The sequence below is a fragment of the Knufia obscura genome (assembly GCF_036327395.1).
Source record: "Knufia obscura strain CCFEE 5817 isolate CBS 148926 chromosome Unknown scaffold_2, whole genome shotgun sequence".
NCBI classification, from domain to species: Eukaryota; Fungi; Ascomycota; class Eurotiomycetes; order Chaetothyriales; family Trichomeriaceae; genus Knufia; species Knufia obscura.
In genome coordinates, this window is record NW_027042688.1 from 1,826,596 (window position 1) to 1,842,889 (window position 16,294).

Here is a 16,294-nt window from a genome sequence, read left to right on the forward strand (position 1 = left end):
GTTTGTTCATTTCGCATGCTGTTTTCATGCTATTCTGGGCTTCTTGTAATAACTACGTCCCTCTAACCATGCTGCCCGCTATGCACAGGCGCTGGTACTTGCTACACATCGCCTGCTGATATTATCTGAATCTCGTCCATACTTCTGACATCATCTGTCCCCTTTCATTCGCCGACATTTTCTCATTTTCGCTTTTGTCTTCATATCTCAGGCGCTGTTCTGCCATGCTTGCCTGTTGAATTAATGCAACACGTGGCTGTGATAAAAATGCTCCCCATAGCGACATGAAACCCCAGAAACGCGGTCCTGGGTTTGCTTTGAGGCCAAGAAGTGCTGTACCACGACCGTCCTGCATGAAACGGCCATTGCCGGAGCTGCTGTGACCCAGTCGTATGTGGGTCTGACATGCCGCGACATCTTCTTCATCCGCATGTTTCTGTGGCATTTCTGTTCGACTGTCGGCTGACGACGGCCAGCATTGAGTGCTGGACTGCGTTCCATCTTCTTATGCGCACCCGCGTACTTCAATAACTGTGATACTTCCTCAACTGCTCCAACATATGCGGACCCTATCCAGCAACAGTTTTCGTTCTCTCGACCTCAGCATCCTCGTGCGTGCCGGTGACTACAAGGCTCTCACTAGCATCCTTGCCGTTGCCATCCAGGTCCATCTTCATGGCTACCTTCTCAGCATCAACACCGACTTCATGCGCGAATCGTGCAATCGTGTCCTTCATCTTGGGCACTAACTCGGGTATTCTGAATGGCTTGCTGACAACATCATCGATGCCAGCGTCGAGGGTATTCTTGATTTGTTCCTCTCTTGCATTGGCAGTCACTGCGATAACAGGGATATGCCTCACAAGTTCACCACTCTCCTGCATGGCGCGGAGCGTTCGTGCACAGGTCATACCGTCCATGACTGGCATCTCGAGGTCCATCAGTACAACATCAATTTCGCTTAGTTTACCATCTGAGCCTGACTCGGCATGTTTGTAAAAAGAGGACTTCTTGATGTGCTCGATTGCTTCGCCGCCGTGGTTCGCCACTGACACGATACAGCCCAGTTTTCGGAGCTGAGCCGCTAGTACTTTCTGATTGATTAGGTTGTCTTCCACGATCAGAACGCGAAGACCGGATGCATCGCCTTTTGACTTGGCCAACTGGTTCACCGTGCTTCGAGGGGATACGCTCGCCGAATTATGCTCAGCATCTGCGACAGAACTGCGTACCTCGGATAATTTTGACTTATGCTTGCCAGGCGAGTTTTTCCGATTGACTACGTTGTGATGCACGTCGTCTTCACTACCCGACACAGGAGCTTGCGACCTGCGGCCCTTGACGTAGAAGGCGAATGTGCTGCCTTTGCCTGATTCAGAGGCAACTCCAATCTCACCACCCTGTAGCTCGACCAATTCACGGGAGATAAAGAGACCAAGGCCAGAGCCACCGTAGGTAACATGCGTTCGTGGATTGGCTTGGGAAAAGCGCTGGAAAAGTTGCTTCTTCTCTGATTCGTCGAGTCCGCGACCCGTATCGGAAACAGCAAAATGAATATAGAGTGGCTCCCCAAGACCCCATTCCGCCGCCGCAGTAACGTCCTTGTCCTTCGGTGCTTGTGATGGAATATACGTGAGGTTATAGTTTGATTCTTGCGATGGTTTCTCTCTCGAGGCTGCAAGGTGCATCTTGATTACCCGCTTCTCTTGTGTTGTGGTGAACTTGATTGCGTTGGTCATGAGGTTGATAAGGACTTGGGAAAGTCGCGTTGGGTCGAGTCGCACGTAATCAACTTTCAGATTCTTGTAGGACCTATCGATTTGAACACTGAGCTGAATGTCCACAGTCTGAGATTCTCCTTCGAACATTTTGACAGTGCGTCGAGCGATCGCTTCGGGCTGAGTGTCCACCGGCGTGACCAGAAGCATAGCAGAGTCTAACTTGGATAGCGTGAGCACATCATCCACGATTCGCTTCTGATGTTGGGCGCATAGAGTGATCGTTTGGGACGACTCGATAATTGTATCAATATTCTCAACTTGAGTCTTGTCCAAGCGGTCATGATTCCGGAGCTCCGTCAGTGAACTTGTTATTGCGTCTGCGCTCTGCAGTATGGCAGACAGCGGATTCCTCATTTCATGCGATGTTGTGTCAATGTACCTCTCCTGCTGTTGCTTCATCTGCACAGCTTCTTCCATGCGCTTTCTTTGCAAAGCTTCGGCAAATTTCTGCGTACTGATTTCTGTAATAGAGCCAAACACTCGCGTTATGTTGCCATCTTCGTCCTTCTCTGGTGAAGCACTTGCCAAGACCCACGTATCTGTAGCATTGCCAAACTTGTCCCTCCAAATAGTTCTGAACCTGAACTCCATCGATACGGGACACTTTTTCTTGAGCATTGTAGACCAAGTTTGCCACGCAGGTGCCTGATCTTCTTCTTTGACGTATTTAATCCAATTGTTCCCGATCGGTCGGTCTCGCGGATACGATGATATGGTGTACCATGCGTCGTTCGCAAAAGTTATGATACCGTGTGCATCGCCAATGTACATGCCCACAGGTGCAAGCTCGGCCATGCGCGTGAATTTGTTCTCGCTTTCAACGGCTTCTTGCGTCCGCACCGCAAGCTGATTCGTCAGGTCGATCCGGTCTTGCGCCGCGATCTGAGCTGCTCTTTCTCCTTTCTTGATTTCTTCTTCGAAAAGCACAACTGAAGCGACCGATGTAGCGAGTTGTCTACTGAGAAGCTGCACGAAGAGATCATAGTCTTCGTCGTAGGGCCTTCTGGGATTCGTGCCCATGACCATAAAGCCAAGTGTGGATTCACCAGTCGTGGGTCGTATAGGAGCAATGACCACTACTCGGGACGGGTCGCCAAAGCCTCGCCACTCGATATCTTGCAATAAAGACTCATCTAGGGTTCCATCCTCTGCAGACAGAACGATTGGCTTCTCTGAATTAATCGCTTGCCTAAACATATCGCCGAAACCTTTATTGGTATCGTGTTTCAGGTCGATTGTCTCAGGCGCACATAGATGCCCAGGAGCTACTCCAAGAGCTCCCTCTAGCCGGCATTGCTTGAGCGCGGCAGTGGTACTTGAAGCAGATGAAGAACCATCATTCTCTTCGACGTCGTTCAAGGAATAAATAATGACGAGTGGAGCATCGTACTCATTGTACAGAAAACCTTCTATGAGTAAAGACCAAAATTGTGACACGGCTCGAGCTGCGGCAGTCCTTTCGCCAATTTCGCGCAATGTTAACATTCGGCGCTCTGCAATCTTCCGCCGAGTCTTTTCGAAGGCAGGATTGTAGAGACCAACCACAGAGCCATCGTCTCCGATCAGAGGAATAATCGACCAGGAGAAATATGTCTCTTCCAAAAAGCCATTGCGCATCATGAAAAGGCAGTCGTCATCCTTCATAGTAGCTTGAGCATTGGTCATGGCGACGTTGAAGACGTCAGCAATTGCGTCCCAAATTTCGGACCAAGCATCCTGATATCGAGCGCCCATCAGTTCCGGATGCTTATTGCCAGCAAGCATAACATATGGCTCATTATAAATAGCAATGTGATCGGGCCCCCAGTACATGGCAGCGGGGTGGGGACTGGCCATGATAAGGTTACACATTCCCCTCAGATCTGCTGGCCATTCTTCAATGGGTCCCAAGCCGGTGCTAGCCCAGTCAAAGCTTCGAGCAAATCTGATATGGTCGGGTAGAGAGGGCGAGATGGGCAATCGTGTCCAGTCGAAGAAGCCTTTGTCAGTCAAGTAGTCCATTGAGCCGACATGCAGGTTCTCCGGGTTACTTCGAAGGGGAACAAAACTTGGTTTCTTATTGTCAAGGGTAGGCGACAAGGAGGCAGTGAGCAAATCGTGCATTCCACTGTCACCATGACTTGCAGGCGGGCCATTGGAAGCTACCCCTATGGTACTTTGTTGGTCTTCTTCATCAGAGGTGGATGAGGTGACAAGGCCTTCCATGACTGAAGGTGTCTGCAAGCTCACGCGCTTGCGTGGCTTGATGTCGAAATAGCCTGACTGGTCGGGACTGTATTTTGTGATAGTTTGCTGTGAGGAAGAAGAACCCAGGTGGTGAAATTGCTGCAGGTTTGGGCGTCCACTCGATGCAAGCTCAATTGGAGGAGCAACTACGCCATTCTGGCCTGTTACTACCCTCAATCTCTTTCTCAGCGTATTTGCCTTCCAGATGACACCAGCGTATGGAAAGGATGCGCTGACACCCGGAACATCGTGATCGCCGAGCAGCCATATCCTGAAATCTGCAAACGGCACACCAGCATCGAGCAGTAAAGCAGCGTCCTCTGCTCTTCCATGCACACTATCAAGTAACCTAGGCCTCAGACGTAGGGCAGTGTTTGTGAAGACAACTGGTAGCCAGTCGCCAGGAGGTGTTTCCAGATCCAGCACAAATATAGGTCTCTCATCTTGCTGGAAGAATTCTCCTAGGCCTATCGTGTCTAATATCTGTGTACCCGTGCTATTGCTCCTAGCATAACCCTTTTGTGGTTCACTCGTGGACTGATGCTGGCTCGAAGGTCGCGGGGATGTTCTCGAAGGCACCGGGCTGTTTGGCATGCCGCGGGCGAGCTTGATTGTTCTGTGCCCTCCAGTCTCCTCCGCCCGATTGAGCATTGTCTCGAATGCTTCGGCGAAGGAGAGGCAAGGTGAGCTGGAGCGGACTGGTGAGCCAGCCGCAGGGCTTTGCGATACGGTTAACCGGCGTCCCCGAAATAACTCTTCATGACCTGCTCTTGTTACTGTCGCTGTAGGGGTTACAGTCCCTGTCCTCTGTTTCTTGGAAAAGTGAGCGTTGTGTTCGGCGTGGTAGTCGGTGTCGGTATCAGGAGTGTCGCGTTTGTGGCCTGCCAAAGGTATCGACGATGAGCCTTGGGGGATGTCAATGTGCATATGCTGAATGTCACCACTACGGTTTTGAGCGGGTGTCGGGCTACTGCGGAATGGGATGCAATTGTTCAATATTTGGCGAACTGAGTCGTGTCGGTCGTGGCGTGTCATGCTACTCGCTTCGTAGTACGCGAATCCCGTAGCGAGACATGCGGATTTCGCGGTTAATTTGCCGCCACATCTGTCATTGGATTATAATGATATACTATGCTGATAATACTGGGGACTCGAGGGAGCATCAAGTGCTCGGCAGCAATATTGGGTTTGTACAACAGCAGGCACTTCAAGTTTGAGTTTAGGAGTGGCCGCTTCCGGAGGAGGCTCTCCAGACACTGGCAGCTGATGAACATTGGGTACGCGCTATGGACTTGAATCCACTAAAACCCAAAGCCACGGGCATGGCTCGATGACTACTGCAACGCTCGCAGGTTGAGCCTCTTGATACCGAAAATTACGAAGTTCCACTAGCACGACTCGCAATTGCAAAACGAGAGCATGGCCTCCTATCTGCGTTAAGAATTCTCCTCGAAGCAATGTTTCGCGAAATACCATGTGTAGCCGAGATGTCGATCAGCATAAAATCGATGTTCTCGACTCAACTGGATCTCCCGTGCTGTGGCAAGCGAGGAGCTGTGTGCGGCAGATCCCCAGAGCCCCATCAACGTCCACGAATGAGCCTCTGGGGGCGCTGCAAGCCAAGCAGCTAACAGGGGCGCACTATGCCTGTATCGGCTCAAGTACCTCCGTACTTCTTCTTACTTGCATAAGGTAATCGCTCGGTCTCTATTCCTACCAACACGAGTTCTGTAATTAGGTAATCCTCACAACAGCTATCTCTGGACGGCGAGCTCCAAGATGTATGCCCCCGGGGTCTCCTAAGGTTTCGATCAATACTGTGAATACTATAGGCGGGATGCCCATCAAACGTCGTTAGTGAACAGATCACTCTCCAGGCTCAGTAAGGAATGACCTAGTATCAACCCACGGGTGCCCTTCGTAGAAATCGTCGTCTAGGTCAACACGCAAGACTCCCCGTTACCCAGCTCAACGAATGACTTCTCTGCAACGTTGAACTCCTCCCTATCAGATTGGCCTGCCTCTCTCTCCGTGATGGGGTGACTCCCTGGTGCCCACGGCAATGTATGCACAATTCGCTTCAAGAATGATGCCACAATGCCATGCGCGACCTTCTGTTCGTCGTGCGTGGGCGCCCAGTACTTCGCGCCCAGGATCTCTCGCGCCTTGATCGCATTTTCCATCCCCAGATTCAGCTGTGCGCCTGCCAGTGAGATATCGTGGAGGCCGTGAAGCAATGCTAGGACTTTGATGGGATGCTTTCCAGAGTGAACGAGGGCGAAAGAGTCTGCATGGACGCCATGCGGTGTATACACGAGTGCTTCTGTCGCTGAATTTTGGTCTGCGGACAGGGCAAAGGTGATCATGAGGGCCGAGTGAAAGTATATCGGCGCGTCGCCTTTTGTGTGAATGCGTCCGACACCGACCCAGTTTGGTAGTTGGGAATCCTTGAGTGACCGCCAGTCGTAGCCGGCTTGGTAGACTGGAACTTCTTCTACGTGCTCGAAGTGCTTCCAGCTTCGTACCAAGCTCGCTGCTTTCTTGGACGCGAAGACCGGAACTGTGGCTGGCAGTTCCTTCAATGTTGCCTCGTGGCAGTGGTCCGTAAATTCGTGAGAGCAGCACACGGCGTCGATGCAATAGACACTATCGCCGCCCATTTCCTGCCCCGTTACCGCTGTCTCCGCGCCACCCAGCAAGTCATTGAGCTCAGCAAAGGACTGGATGTTCGAGGGCTTCGCGTGCTCCTGTGAGCTGAACCAACCGAACAGGTCGACTTGTGGCCCGCGAAGCCAGACGTCGATCACGATGTTGTAGCGACATCTCCCGGGAGGTGGCTGGATGTGTTCAGGGTATGGAAGGGACAGAAGCCATGAGCTGTCTGCGTTGAGATGCTTCAGTATCGGTCGCTTGACGCTGACGTCGAAGGTAGCCTTGACACTGGCCTGAAGTTCATCTTGGAGTTGAGAGCTAGGTGATACTGAAGGAGAGCGCTCCATTGCGACGCAGGGCCATCAAGACTGAAGAGATTATTGCGCCATACCTAATCTGCTAGTAGACATCATGGCTGGTGTGCACAATTTGAAATGCACAATTTGTAAAATAATGGGATATCGATGACGTTCTGCTGTTGTGTCATGAAGCCAACGAATAAATGGTTACTTCCAACACATATGCCCAGTGCCCACCGTAGGAGTGCTCATAGTTGATGTTGACGGCTCAGCGGCTTGGGTAACAGATGGGAACCAATTGATCAATGGCAGCGACGATGATTTCTATGCTACGAGAAGAATATCAGAACAAAAATAAATGACATTTTGATTGGCAAGATATCTTGCTTGTGCTCAGTCTATTCAAGCATACAGACACGGGCTCATCTAAGAAACAGTCAATTGCATGTCCTGTACAGAAACATGATACTCAATTTGTGCATTGCTCTTGTGTGATTTGGTCCCTAAAAATAGTCATGTAGTCCTAATTGCAGTCAGGTGTATCGACCGGCGGTGGTAGTAGATCGTTGCATTCTCGGCTTGGAACGGCAGGCGTTGAGCTCATAGAGCTTTAGTTCGGCTGAAAAGACTGCTGTAGACTGCGTCAACCACTGGCTGTGCACTGATTTGCCTACCACCAAAGAATCGTCCGTTCAAACCTCGAATGGCGTTTTCTCCTCCAGAAACCTTGTCGAACTTAAGATAGATATCTCCTTGGGTGTTCGGGTCGAGCGAGATGTGGACAACATGGCCATATTTGTCTTCGCATTCCTGTCGGACATCGTCTTCAAGCTCTTTGACCCAGGCGTCGCCTTCTTCCTCACCAGGATCGAACATATTCCTGAGCAGGACACATCGACTTGCCTGGCTTACGTTGACAGGCATTGACTTGGTCTCCTTCTTTACGGCCGCGGCCTGGCGTGGATCTGGTTCGGCATCTTCGACCCTAGCAAGTTTGCGCATCAATGAGTCTCGACTGTAATTGCTGAAATTGACACCTGCGACATCTGTATCATCTAGAGCACTTGCACCACCAGCGCCCTTCTGGTCATCCCGGCCACCTGCTCTGTCGAAGGTGCCGCCTTGACCACCAGCATGTGCACCTTTGCCCCCTGCACCTGAGAAGGAGGAGCCTTGAAAATTTGAGCGATCTTGACCTTGAAATCGCTGCAGCAGATTAGCTGTAGATTCAGGTGTAAACTTATCGTTGCCAAGTCCAACACGAATTGGTCGACCAGCAAGTTCGAAACCGTTCATCTTCTCAAGAGCTTCTCGGGCCTGATCTGGGTCGCGAAATTGGACGAAACCGTAGCCTCTGCTGCGACCCTGTTCCTCTTTCTGCAATTGGACGAACTCGAGCTCTCCAAATGGTTCGAAGACATTCTGTAAATCTTGTTCAGTAATGCTAAAGTGGATGTTGCCTACGTAGAGACGATGGAACGGGATTGAATTCTGGTTGCCATTGGTGGCAGTGGTGGTGCGGGCTTGACGGTTCTTCTCTGCTTCAGTGAGCTGGGCGATGATCGGGATACCGAGCAGTCTCTGTCCGGTCAGCTGGATGGCGGATTGCACAGAACTTTCGTCCTTGAACTCAACATATCCGACACTAAAACCAGAGTCAGTAAATGCGCAATACCATCTTTTAACGTGTAGCTTACCCTTTTGATCGACCACTAACACGGTCTTTGACAATTTGAGCCTCTTTGACCGGGCCAACTTTTTCAAAGAACTGGATCAACTCCTTCGTGCGAAGACGGGCAGCCAATTGCTGGACGAACACGGTTCTTCTGTCACGTTCGTCTTCGGTCAGCTGTGGTTCGGGTGTTTTGGAAGGTTTTCTGCTTCTGCTCGTCGATCTCTTTCGTTCACGGTCTCCTCTTGGCTCTTCATCACGATCCCGCTTTGGACGTCCGCCTTCTCGTGGTCTGTAGTATCGGTCGTCTGTGGGAGAACGTGAGCGTCTGCTGCCACGATAGTAGTCGCCCGAATGGCGGTCATCACGATCCCGTCGTGATCGACGGTCATCGTCTCGGGATCTGCTTCTGCGGCGGTTTCGAAGGCTCCCATTGGCACTTCCTCGGTCGCTTCGAGGACTTTTCACATCGTCGTCGCGATCTCTGCGATGTTCTCGACTTCTATCGCGGCGTTTCCGATCTCGATCCCGATCACGCGAGCTGTCACGGTGTTTGTCACGATCTCTACGTTCCGACCGATCTTGCTGATGGCGGTCGTCGTCTTCGTGCTTTGTACCATTGGTGCTGGCGGCTGTCGAGTCGAGAAGAGCTTCCACATCAAGACCTGACATATTGAGTGTTTGTTGGGCGCACGTCTATGTAGATAGACAAGATTGTGGGTCTTCACTTCAGAGAGTCAGAAGGACAACAGATGGAACAGGATTGGTGAAGCAGGCCCCTGCAAAGGTTGAGGGTGTTACACGATGGGCCGATACGAAGCGTTCGGAACACTGCGACGACAAGGTATGCTAGCCAGCACGCAGCATACGAAGGAAGAATAATTTATTGGTGAAGCAGGCAGTAGTGACAGACAGTACGAGCACTTTAATTTTTGCTCACCAACCTCGTGAGCCTTCGACTGCGCCCACTGTATTGGGACTAGTGAGATCTAGCAATGTTTCGAAGCAGCCTGAGGCCACCACTTTTCCTGACGGTCGCACTTGTCACTTGTCACGAAGTCGCGTTGACATTCTGACGCGTGCCTTCCTACCGATTGTCGTGGCGTTTGCCAGAGTGCGTATGCGCTTGAGCAGGAGATAGATGCCCTTGAGGCAGTTTAGTGATTCATCTGCCGACGACTCAGCAATCTGTAGAGTAAGCGGTTATTTCTTTCTTTATGTGTGACCGATGATCCCCAGGTTTTGCCATCTGCATTAAGGCTCAACGCCGCCTGGTGCTGGTACTCGGTACCAGAGATACACGCCTGCTGCCTCCTCGAACTCTCACTTTGCCCGCCATTCGCGGCGCACCAATCCCTTCTATTCATTGTTGTCGACCTCCACGACCAACGCCCACCTGTCGCTTCCAGAAATAGACACAATTCGTCTTTGTTCTGGGTGAGATTGCAGGTCATGTAACCGCAGTGGCTCGAGTACACGATTGAACTACGTGAAGTACATGTATGGAACCGTGTTTATTGACTGCAAGCTGTCACTTCTGAATCACATGTTACACGACAGGCAGCATTAAACACTGAACAATAAATTCTTGCTTTGCCTTCACCATGGCTTCCCCACCAACCATGCAAGAATTGCAGGAGGACATCGATCTGTACGAAGGACTTTACAACAGCTGCGCAGGCGTAGCAGGCATGGAAGACGATCAAGAAGAATACAAGAAGAAGCTGGCTGAGTTGCGAGCACGAGTTGATAGAATGGGTCAGGTCTGGTCCACACAGAATGGCCGTCCAAGCACACAACAGAGCAATCAGTCCACCAGCCCCTCAACAGCTACCAGCTCGGTCTACGACAACCCCACGGCGTCCGCCTCGAAGCAATATTTGACCCTCCCGAGCAGAAAGCGGGACAGAGGCGAGTTCGACGACGATATGGACACCGAGAGCCTCCACAAGATCAAATCACGAAGATCGACACCTGCTCACTCTCCAGCTGTTTCGGCGGTCGATAGTGTCGGCTCTGATTACTTTGACAACCCAGAATTGGGTAACCTACTCGGGGATAGCTGGCAAGACGAGGTCCGCAGCAATAGAGAGTATCTCAAGCAGCAGGAAGCAAAGAGGCGTCAGCAGCAAGAAGATGAAAGAATGGCAAGGCGTTTACAGGAGGAGTTCAACACCACTCAATCTCATTCCACTACACCGGCTTTCGGGCGGACGCCGTCTACTCAAGCTAGCACTCAAGCCACTTTCAGGCCGAACGGCTCGTTTGCAAAACCTACACCTCCTCAGGCACTCCATCAGGAGCCTAGGGAGCCTCAGGAGCACCCATGGGTCAAAAACGAGATCAAAGATGAACGAGCTGCATCTCCCGCGACGATTAGTAGCAGCGATGATGACTTCTCCTTTGTTAGTCCCTCTGAGTGGAGTCGACGTTTTCCTTCATCATCTGGACCGTCTAGGAATCTACCACAATCCTTCAATCAGTACGGCTCGTATGGTTCTACTCAGTCTGCCTATACCAGCATGCCAGGCAGTTCAGTATACGGGGGTGCCCCTCAACAAGCTGGACAGAGTGGCGCTCTTGTCAATGGCCTCCCGTCACTGGGGTCTCTTCCGGGGCTGACCAGCCTGGGAACCTTTGGCGATCCCTTCGACCTGGAGACCCTCCGCAGCATTCCCTCGGCGCTTCAGAGAGGCATGAATGGCCTGTATGGAGTCCAGGAGGCCGTCGACCCACAAGAGACGCAAGAAGAAATCCGGCAGCTACTTCACAATATCCGACCAGATGAGGAAATCGATCCGTCTGAGGCTGGTGAAAATCAACCTGAAGGCCTTAAGGCCAAACTGATGCCTCACCAAGTGAAAGGCCTAGCGTGGATGAAGAAAATGGAAGATGGCACAAACAAGGGAGGTATCCTCGCTGATGACATGGGTCTGGGCAAAACAATCCAATCCATAGCTTTGATGCTTTCACGGCCACCCGCGGAGTCCTCCAAGAAGCCAACTCTTGTCGTCTGCCCTGTCGCCCTCATGGACCAATGGCGACGGGAAGTCCTAAAACTGGTCCGCGGCAGTTCGGCACTCACCATTCTTCTTCTCCATGGACCAAATTCCCATCTGCCGTGGGCTCGCGTCAAGCACTACGATCTTGTTCTTACCAGTTATGGCACCCTCTCCAGTGAGCTGAGAAGGAAGGTTAACTGGGAAGAGAAACTCAAACTGAACCCCGATGCGAAGAAAACTAAGAAGGACGAGTTCCCCGTTCTAGATGACAAAGCATTCTTCCACAGAATCTTTCTGGATGAGGCACAAAACATCAAGAACAAGAGTACCAAGACTGCTATGGCTGCCTGCCGGGTTAATGCAGAGTTCCGATGGTGTCTTTCTGGAACACCCATGCAAAACAGCGTGGAAGAGATGTACTCTTTAATTAAGTGGTGTCGTATTCGTCCTTACAACGATTGGGACAAGTTCTCCAAGGATATTGCGAGACCACTCAAAGCTCGATACGAGGTTGGCCAAAAACGTGCGATGGAGAAGCTGCAAGCCTTGTTGAAGGCCATTCTACTCCGAAGAACCAAGAAATCCCAGATCGATGGCAAGCCTATCTTGCAGCTGCCGGAGAAACGTACTGTCGAAACACGAGCAATATTCAACCGTGACCAACTGGCCTTCTATCAGGCTCTGGAGACCTCCTCGCAGATCCAATTCAACAAGTTTGTGAAGAATGGCACTGTAGGCCGAAATTACTCGAAAGCTCTTGTCTTACTCTTGCGCCTGCGACAGTGTTGTTGTTCGCCGCAATTGGTGATAAATTCTGCTGATTTTATCACGGACAGCGGCGTTGAAGGTATCGACCTTGTGGCTAATGCAAAAGAGCTTCCGGAGGACGCCGTGGCTCGAATCAAAGAACTGGAGGACATCGAATGCCCGATCTGTTTCGACGCTGTCGAGAACCCCATCATATTCAATCCTTGTGGTCACGCCCTCTGCCACGACTGCTTTAGTAGAATGGTCGATGATGTCAGAGAGGAAAACGCTGATAATGTCAAGTGCCCTCACTGCCGCGCTAGGATCGACACCAAGAAGATTACAGATTTTGCCAGCTTCAACGATGTCTATGGGGACGGGCCGCGGAAGTCTGAAGCCGACCCTGGGGAGGATGCCGGTCAAAGCACCGCTGAAGAAGAAGAAGAAGATTCGTCTGATGACGATGATGTCGAAAGTGATGGTTCTGACGATGGAGAGGATCTTAAAGATTTCATCGTTAATGACGATGCATCCATCGAGGCTGATAGCGAATTCGAGGACGAAGACGACCTGGACCAGATCAAGAAGCCAAAGAAGTCCAAAATGCCAGCTCAATCCTCGAAGCTCAAATTCAAGACATCAGGTAAGGTGCACAAGGGCAAGTCGAAGAAAAAGAAGTCAAAGGGCAAGAAAAAGAAGGAAGAACACAAGTCTCTTGCCGACCTCCGGAAGGAGGGACTCAAATCTCGAGCCGCAAAGAAGAAATACCTCAGACAACTGGGCAAGATCTACGAGCCCTGTGCCAAGATCGACAAGACCTTGGAACTGCTGAATGACATTCAAAACGAAGGGAGAGGAGAGAAAACCATCATCTTCTCTTCCTTTACGTCCTTCTTGGATCTGGTGGAAGTTCCACTTTCGGAAGACCAGAATCTATCAAATTACACCCGCTACGACGGCTCCATGACACCGAAGGACAGAAATGAGGCAGTCTTGCGCTTCACCGACGATCCCGATTGTCGTGTCATGCTGGTTAGTCTCAAAGCTGGTAACGCAGGACTGAATCTCACGATCGCGAATCATGTCATCATCCTCGACCCATTCTGGAACCCGTTCGTGGAGCATCAGGCCGCAGACAGATGTCATCGCATCGGTCAGAAGAGAGAAGTCACTGTTCACCGTGTATTGATCGGGGAAGAAGGCGTTGATCATGCAGCAGAGCCTGAGAGAGTCTTCACTGTCGAAGATCGTATCTTGGCACTGCAGGAGAAGAAACGCAAGCTTGTCGAGAGTGCTCTTGACGAGAATGCCGCAAGCAGTGTGAGCAGATTGGGTGTCAGAGAGTTGGGATATCTCTTCGGTGTGGGCGAGATGCCTAGACAGAATGCACAGTGAGCTCATAAAGGAGTATTGTATGAGTGGAGGTTCGAAAGGAGATATTGACACGGTATGAAGAGCTACATCACCAAGCTTATCTTCTACAACAATTATGGGACATGATGATTACGAACAAGATATGACGTGGCGCGAAAGCTCAAGGTATAGAGGAACAGACGCCGAGATAGTGGTGGTTGCATGTGTGATAGACGGTATGCCGCAAGGCTAATCATGTACAGTATGTCAGATGTTGTCTGTAATAGTACCAATGCGGTTGCCGTTGCTTCTTACAAATGACTTCGGTGTGTCAACGCGGCATGAACCCAAGTCCTATAGGGCATATCAATTCGCATCCCGCTTCGCATGAGACCTCGACCCCGACCCCTGGTATCCACTAGCACGTGGCTTGGCGGATTGGGTGGGGTAGGTTGAGGTCACTGCCGGTGCTAGCATAGAAAGTGCCAGAAGTTACAGCCTTGCGTAAATGTTGTTTCGTGCAACTGAATATCATATTCCGACAGATTGGTGCGATTGTCCTCAGCGACTCTAAGCAAGCTTCAAAGCATTGTCAGCACACTGGTCTCGTGAAGTGTCAGTCGAATATTGATCATATCTCCCAACAATGGCCGACGCTCTGAAAGCTGAGGGCAACAAAGCCTTCGCAGCCAAAGATTTCACCACAGCAATCGAGAAGTTTTCGCAAGCGATAGAACTTGACCCTACGAATCATGTCCTATACTCAAACCGATCTGGAGCATATGCTTCGCTTCGGGACTACGAGAAGGCACTAGAGGACGCAAACAAGACCACAGAGATCAAGCCAGACTGGGCTAAAGGCTGGGGACGAAAGGGTGCCGCTGAGCACGGTATAGGGAACCTTGTTGGCGCGAAAGATGCCTTCGATGAAGCTCTCAAGCTTGATCCTGCCAACGCTCAGGCAAAATCTGGTCTGGACGCTGTCACCCGCGCCATCGAGGCAGAGGCAAGAGCAGACGGTGCTGGTGGGGATCCTTTGGGCGGCATGTTCAGCGATCCAAACATGATCCAGAAGCTGGCTCAAAACCCAAAGACTGCGAAGTACCTAGCCGATCCTACCTTCATGCAGAAACTACAGCAACTATCCAAGAATCCTTCCGACATGGGCGCAGCCATGCAGGACCCACGATTGCTGGAGGTCATGGGTGTGCTGCTGGGCATTGACTTGCAAATGGGGGCCCCGGGCGCAGGAGAGCAGTCACAATCAGGTGCAAGAGAACCAGAAGAAGATGTACCAATGTCCGACAGCCGACCAACCTCGAGACCTCCTCCACAAGAAACCAAGAAAGCGCCTGAACCAGAGCCAGAACCCGAACCAGAAGACGAGGAGGCTATCGCAAAGAAGAAGGCTAAAGAGGAGGCTGACGCGGAGAAGAAGCTAGGAACAGAAAATTACAAAAAGCGCAAATTCGACGAGGCCATAGAGCACTACTCGAAGGCCTGGGATCTATACAAGGATATTACGTACCTCACAAACTTATCTGCTGCCAAGTTCGAGAAGGGCGACTATGATGGCTGCATTGAAGACTGCGAGCGAGCCATCACAGAGGGTCGAGAAATACTTGCCGACTTCAAGATTATCGCCAAAGCATATGGTCGAATCGGCAGTGCGTACGAGAAGAAGGGCGACCTCGCAAAGGCTATCGAAAATTACAACAAGTCTCTCACTGAGCATCGAACACCAGATATCCTTGCCAAGGTCAAAGCTGCTGAGAAGGCTAAGATTAAGGCCGAGAAAGACGCATACGTGGACCCACAGAAGGCAGAGGAGGCGAGACTGCTCGGTGCTGAGAAGTGGAAGGCCGCTGACTGGCCAGGTGCTGTTGAGGCATACACTGAGTTGACGAAGCGAGCACCCGAAGATCCACGAGGATACAGCAACCGTGCCGCTGCTCTGATCAAGCTTCTCTCTTTCCCTTCTGCAATTGATGACTGTGACGAAGCTATCAAGCGTGACCCGAACTTCACAAAAGCTTATCTTCGGAAAGCTCAAGCTCTGTTTGGTATGAAGGAGTACAACCGCTGCATTGATGTGTGCGAGGAGGCAACACAGCACGATGAAGGTGGCAAGAATGCCAGAGAGATTGAAGAGCAGCAGAGAAAGGCCCTGGAAGCCCAATACGAAGGAAGAGCAGGTGAGACCGAAGAGGAGACCAGCGCACGAATTCAGCGGGACCCTGAGATCATGGGTATCTTGTCTGATCCAGTCATGCAATCTATCTTGCAGCAGGCGAAGGGCGATCCGGCTGCACTGCAAGAGCATATGAGGAATCCTGGTGTGAGAGGCAAGATCCAGAAGTTGATTGCTGCTGGTGTTATCAGAATGGGTCGGTAGATAGTACAATGCTAGCTCAGCGACAGAGTTAAGCATGAGCAACTGATATCAATACTTGAGATTAGCATAGCGAGGATGTCAACAATTAATTTGCCATACTATACAGAGACTCGGTTTTCTCAGTACATATGAGTGATGCGATTTCGTAGCTGCCAGTGGCGTCCCGG

At 51.1% G+C, this 16,294-nt stretch overlaps 5 protein-coding genes across 5 annotated transcripts; 2 read left to right on the top strand and 3 right to left on the bottom strand.

Moving 5' to 3' along the window:
- Positions 1–569: 569 nt before the first annotated feature.
- Positions 570–5,042, bottom strand: PMZ80_002513 (uncharacterized protein; the record flags this gene model as incomplete). The annotated part of the gene is made up of 1 exon (XM_064870946.1): positions 570–5,042. One exon carries the CDS (start codon positions 5,040–5,042, stop codon positions 570–572), a length of 4,473 nt encoding a protein of 1,490 aa, XP_064733399.1.
- Positions 5,043–5,941: 899 nt separating this feature from the next.
- PMZ80_002514 (uncharacterized protein) lies at positions 5,942–7,006 on the bottom strand (the record flags this gene model as incomplete). The annotated part of the gene is made up of 1 exon (XM_064870947.1): positions 5,942–7,006. The coding sequence occupies one exon, from the start codon at positions 7,004–7,006 to the stop codon at positions 5,942–5,944; it is 1,065 nt and encodes a 354-aa protein (XP_064733400.1).
- A 552-nt stretch (positions 7,007–7,558) lies between these two features.
- Positions 7,559–9,302, bottom strand: rsd1 (Phosphatidylinositol-3-phosphatase SAC1; the record flags this gene model as incomplete). The annotated part of the gene is made up of 2 exons (XM_064870948.1): positions 7,559–8,603; positions 8,656–9,302. The coding sequence occupies 2 exons, from the start codon at positions 9,300–9,302 to the stop codon at positions 7,559–7,561; spliced, it is 1,692 nt and encodes a 563-aa protein (XP_064733401.1).
- Positions 9,303–10,234: 932 nt separating this feature from the next.
- PMZ80_002516 (uncharacterized protein) lies at positions 10,235–13,774 on the top strand (the record flags this gene model as incomplete). The annotated part of the gene is made up of 1 exon (XM_064870949.1): positions 10,235–13,774. One exon carries the CDS (start codon positions 10,235–10,237, stop codon positions 13,772–13,774), a length of 3,540 nt encoding a protein of 1,179 aa, XP_064733402.1.
- A 604-nt stretch (positions 13,775–14,378) lies between these two features.
- Positions 14,379–16,127, top strand: STI1 (Hsp90 cochaperone; the record flags this gene model as incomplete). Its single annotated transcript, XM_064870950.1, has 1 exon — positions 14,379–16,127. The coding sequence occupies one exon, from the start codon at positions 14,379–14,381 to the stop codon at positions 16,125–16,127; it is 1,749 nt and encodes a 582-aa protein (XP_064733403.1).
- Positions 16,128–16,294: the final 167 nt, after the last annotated feature.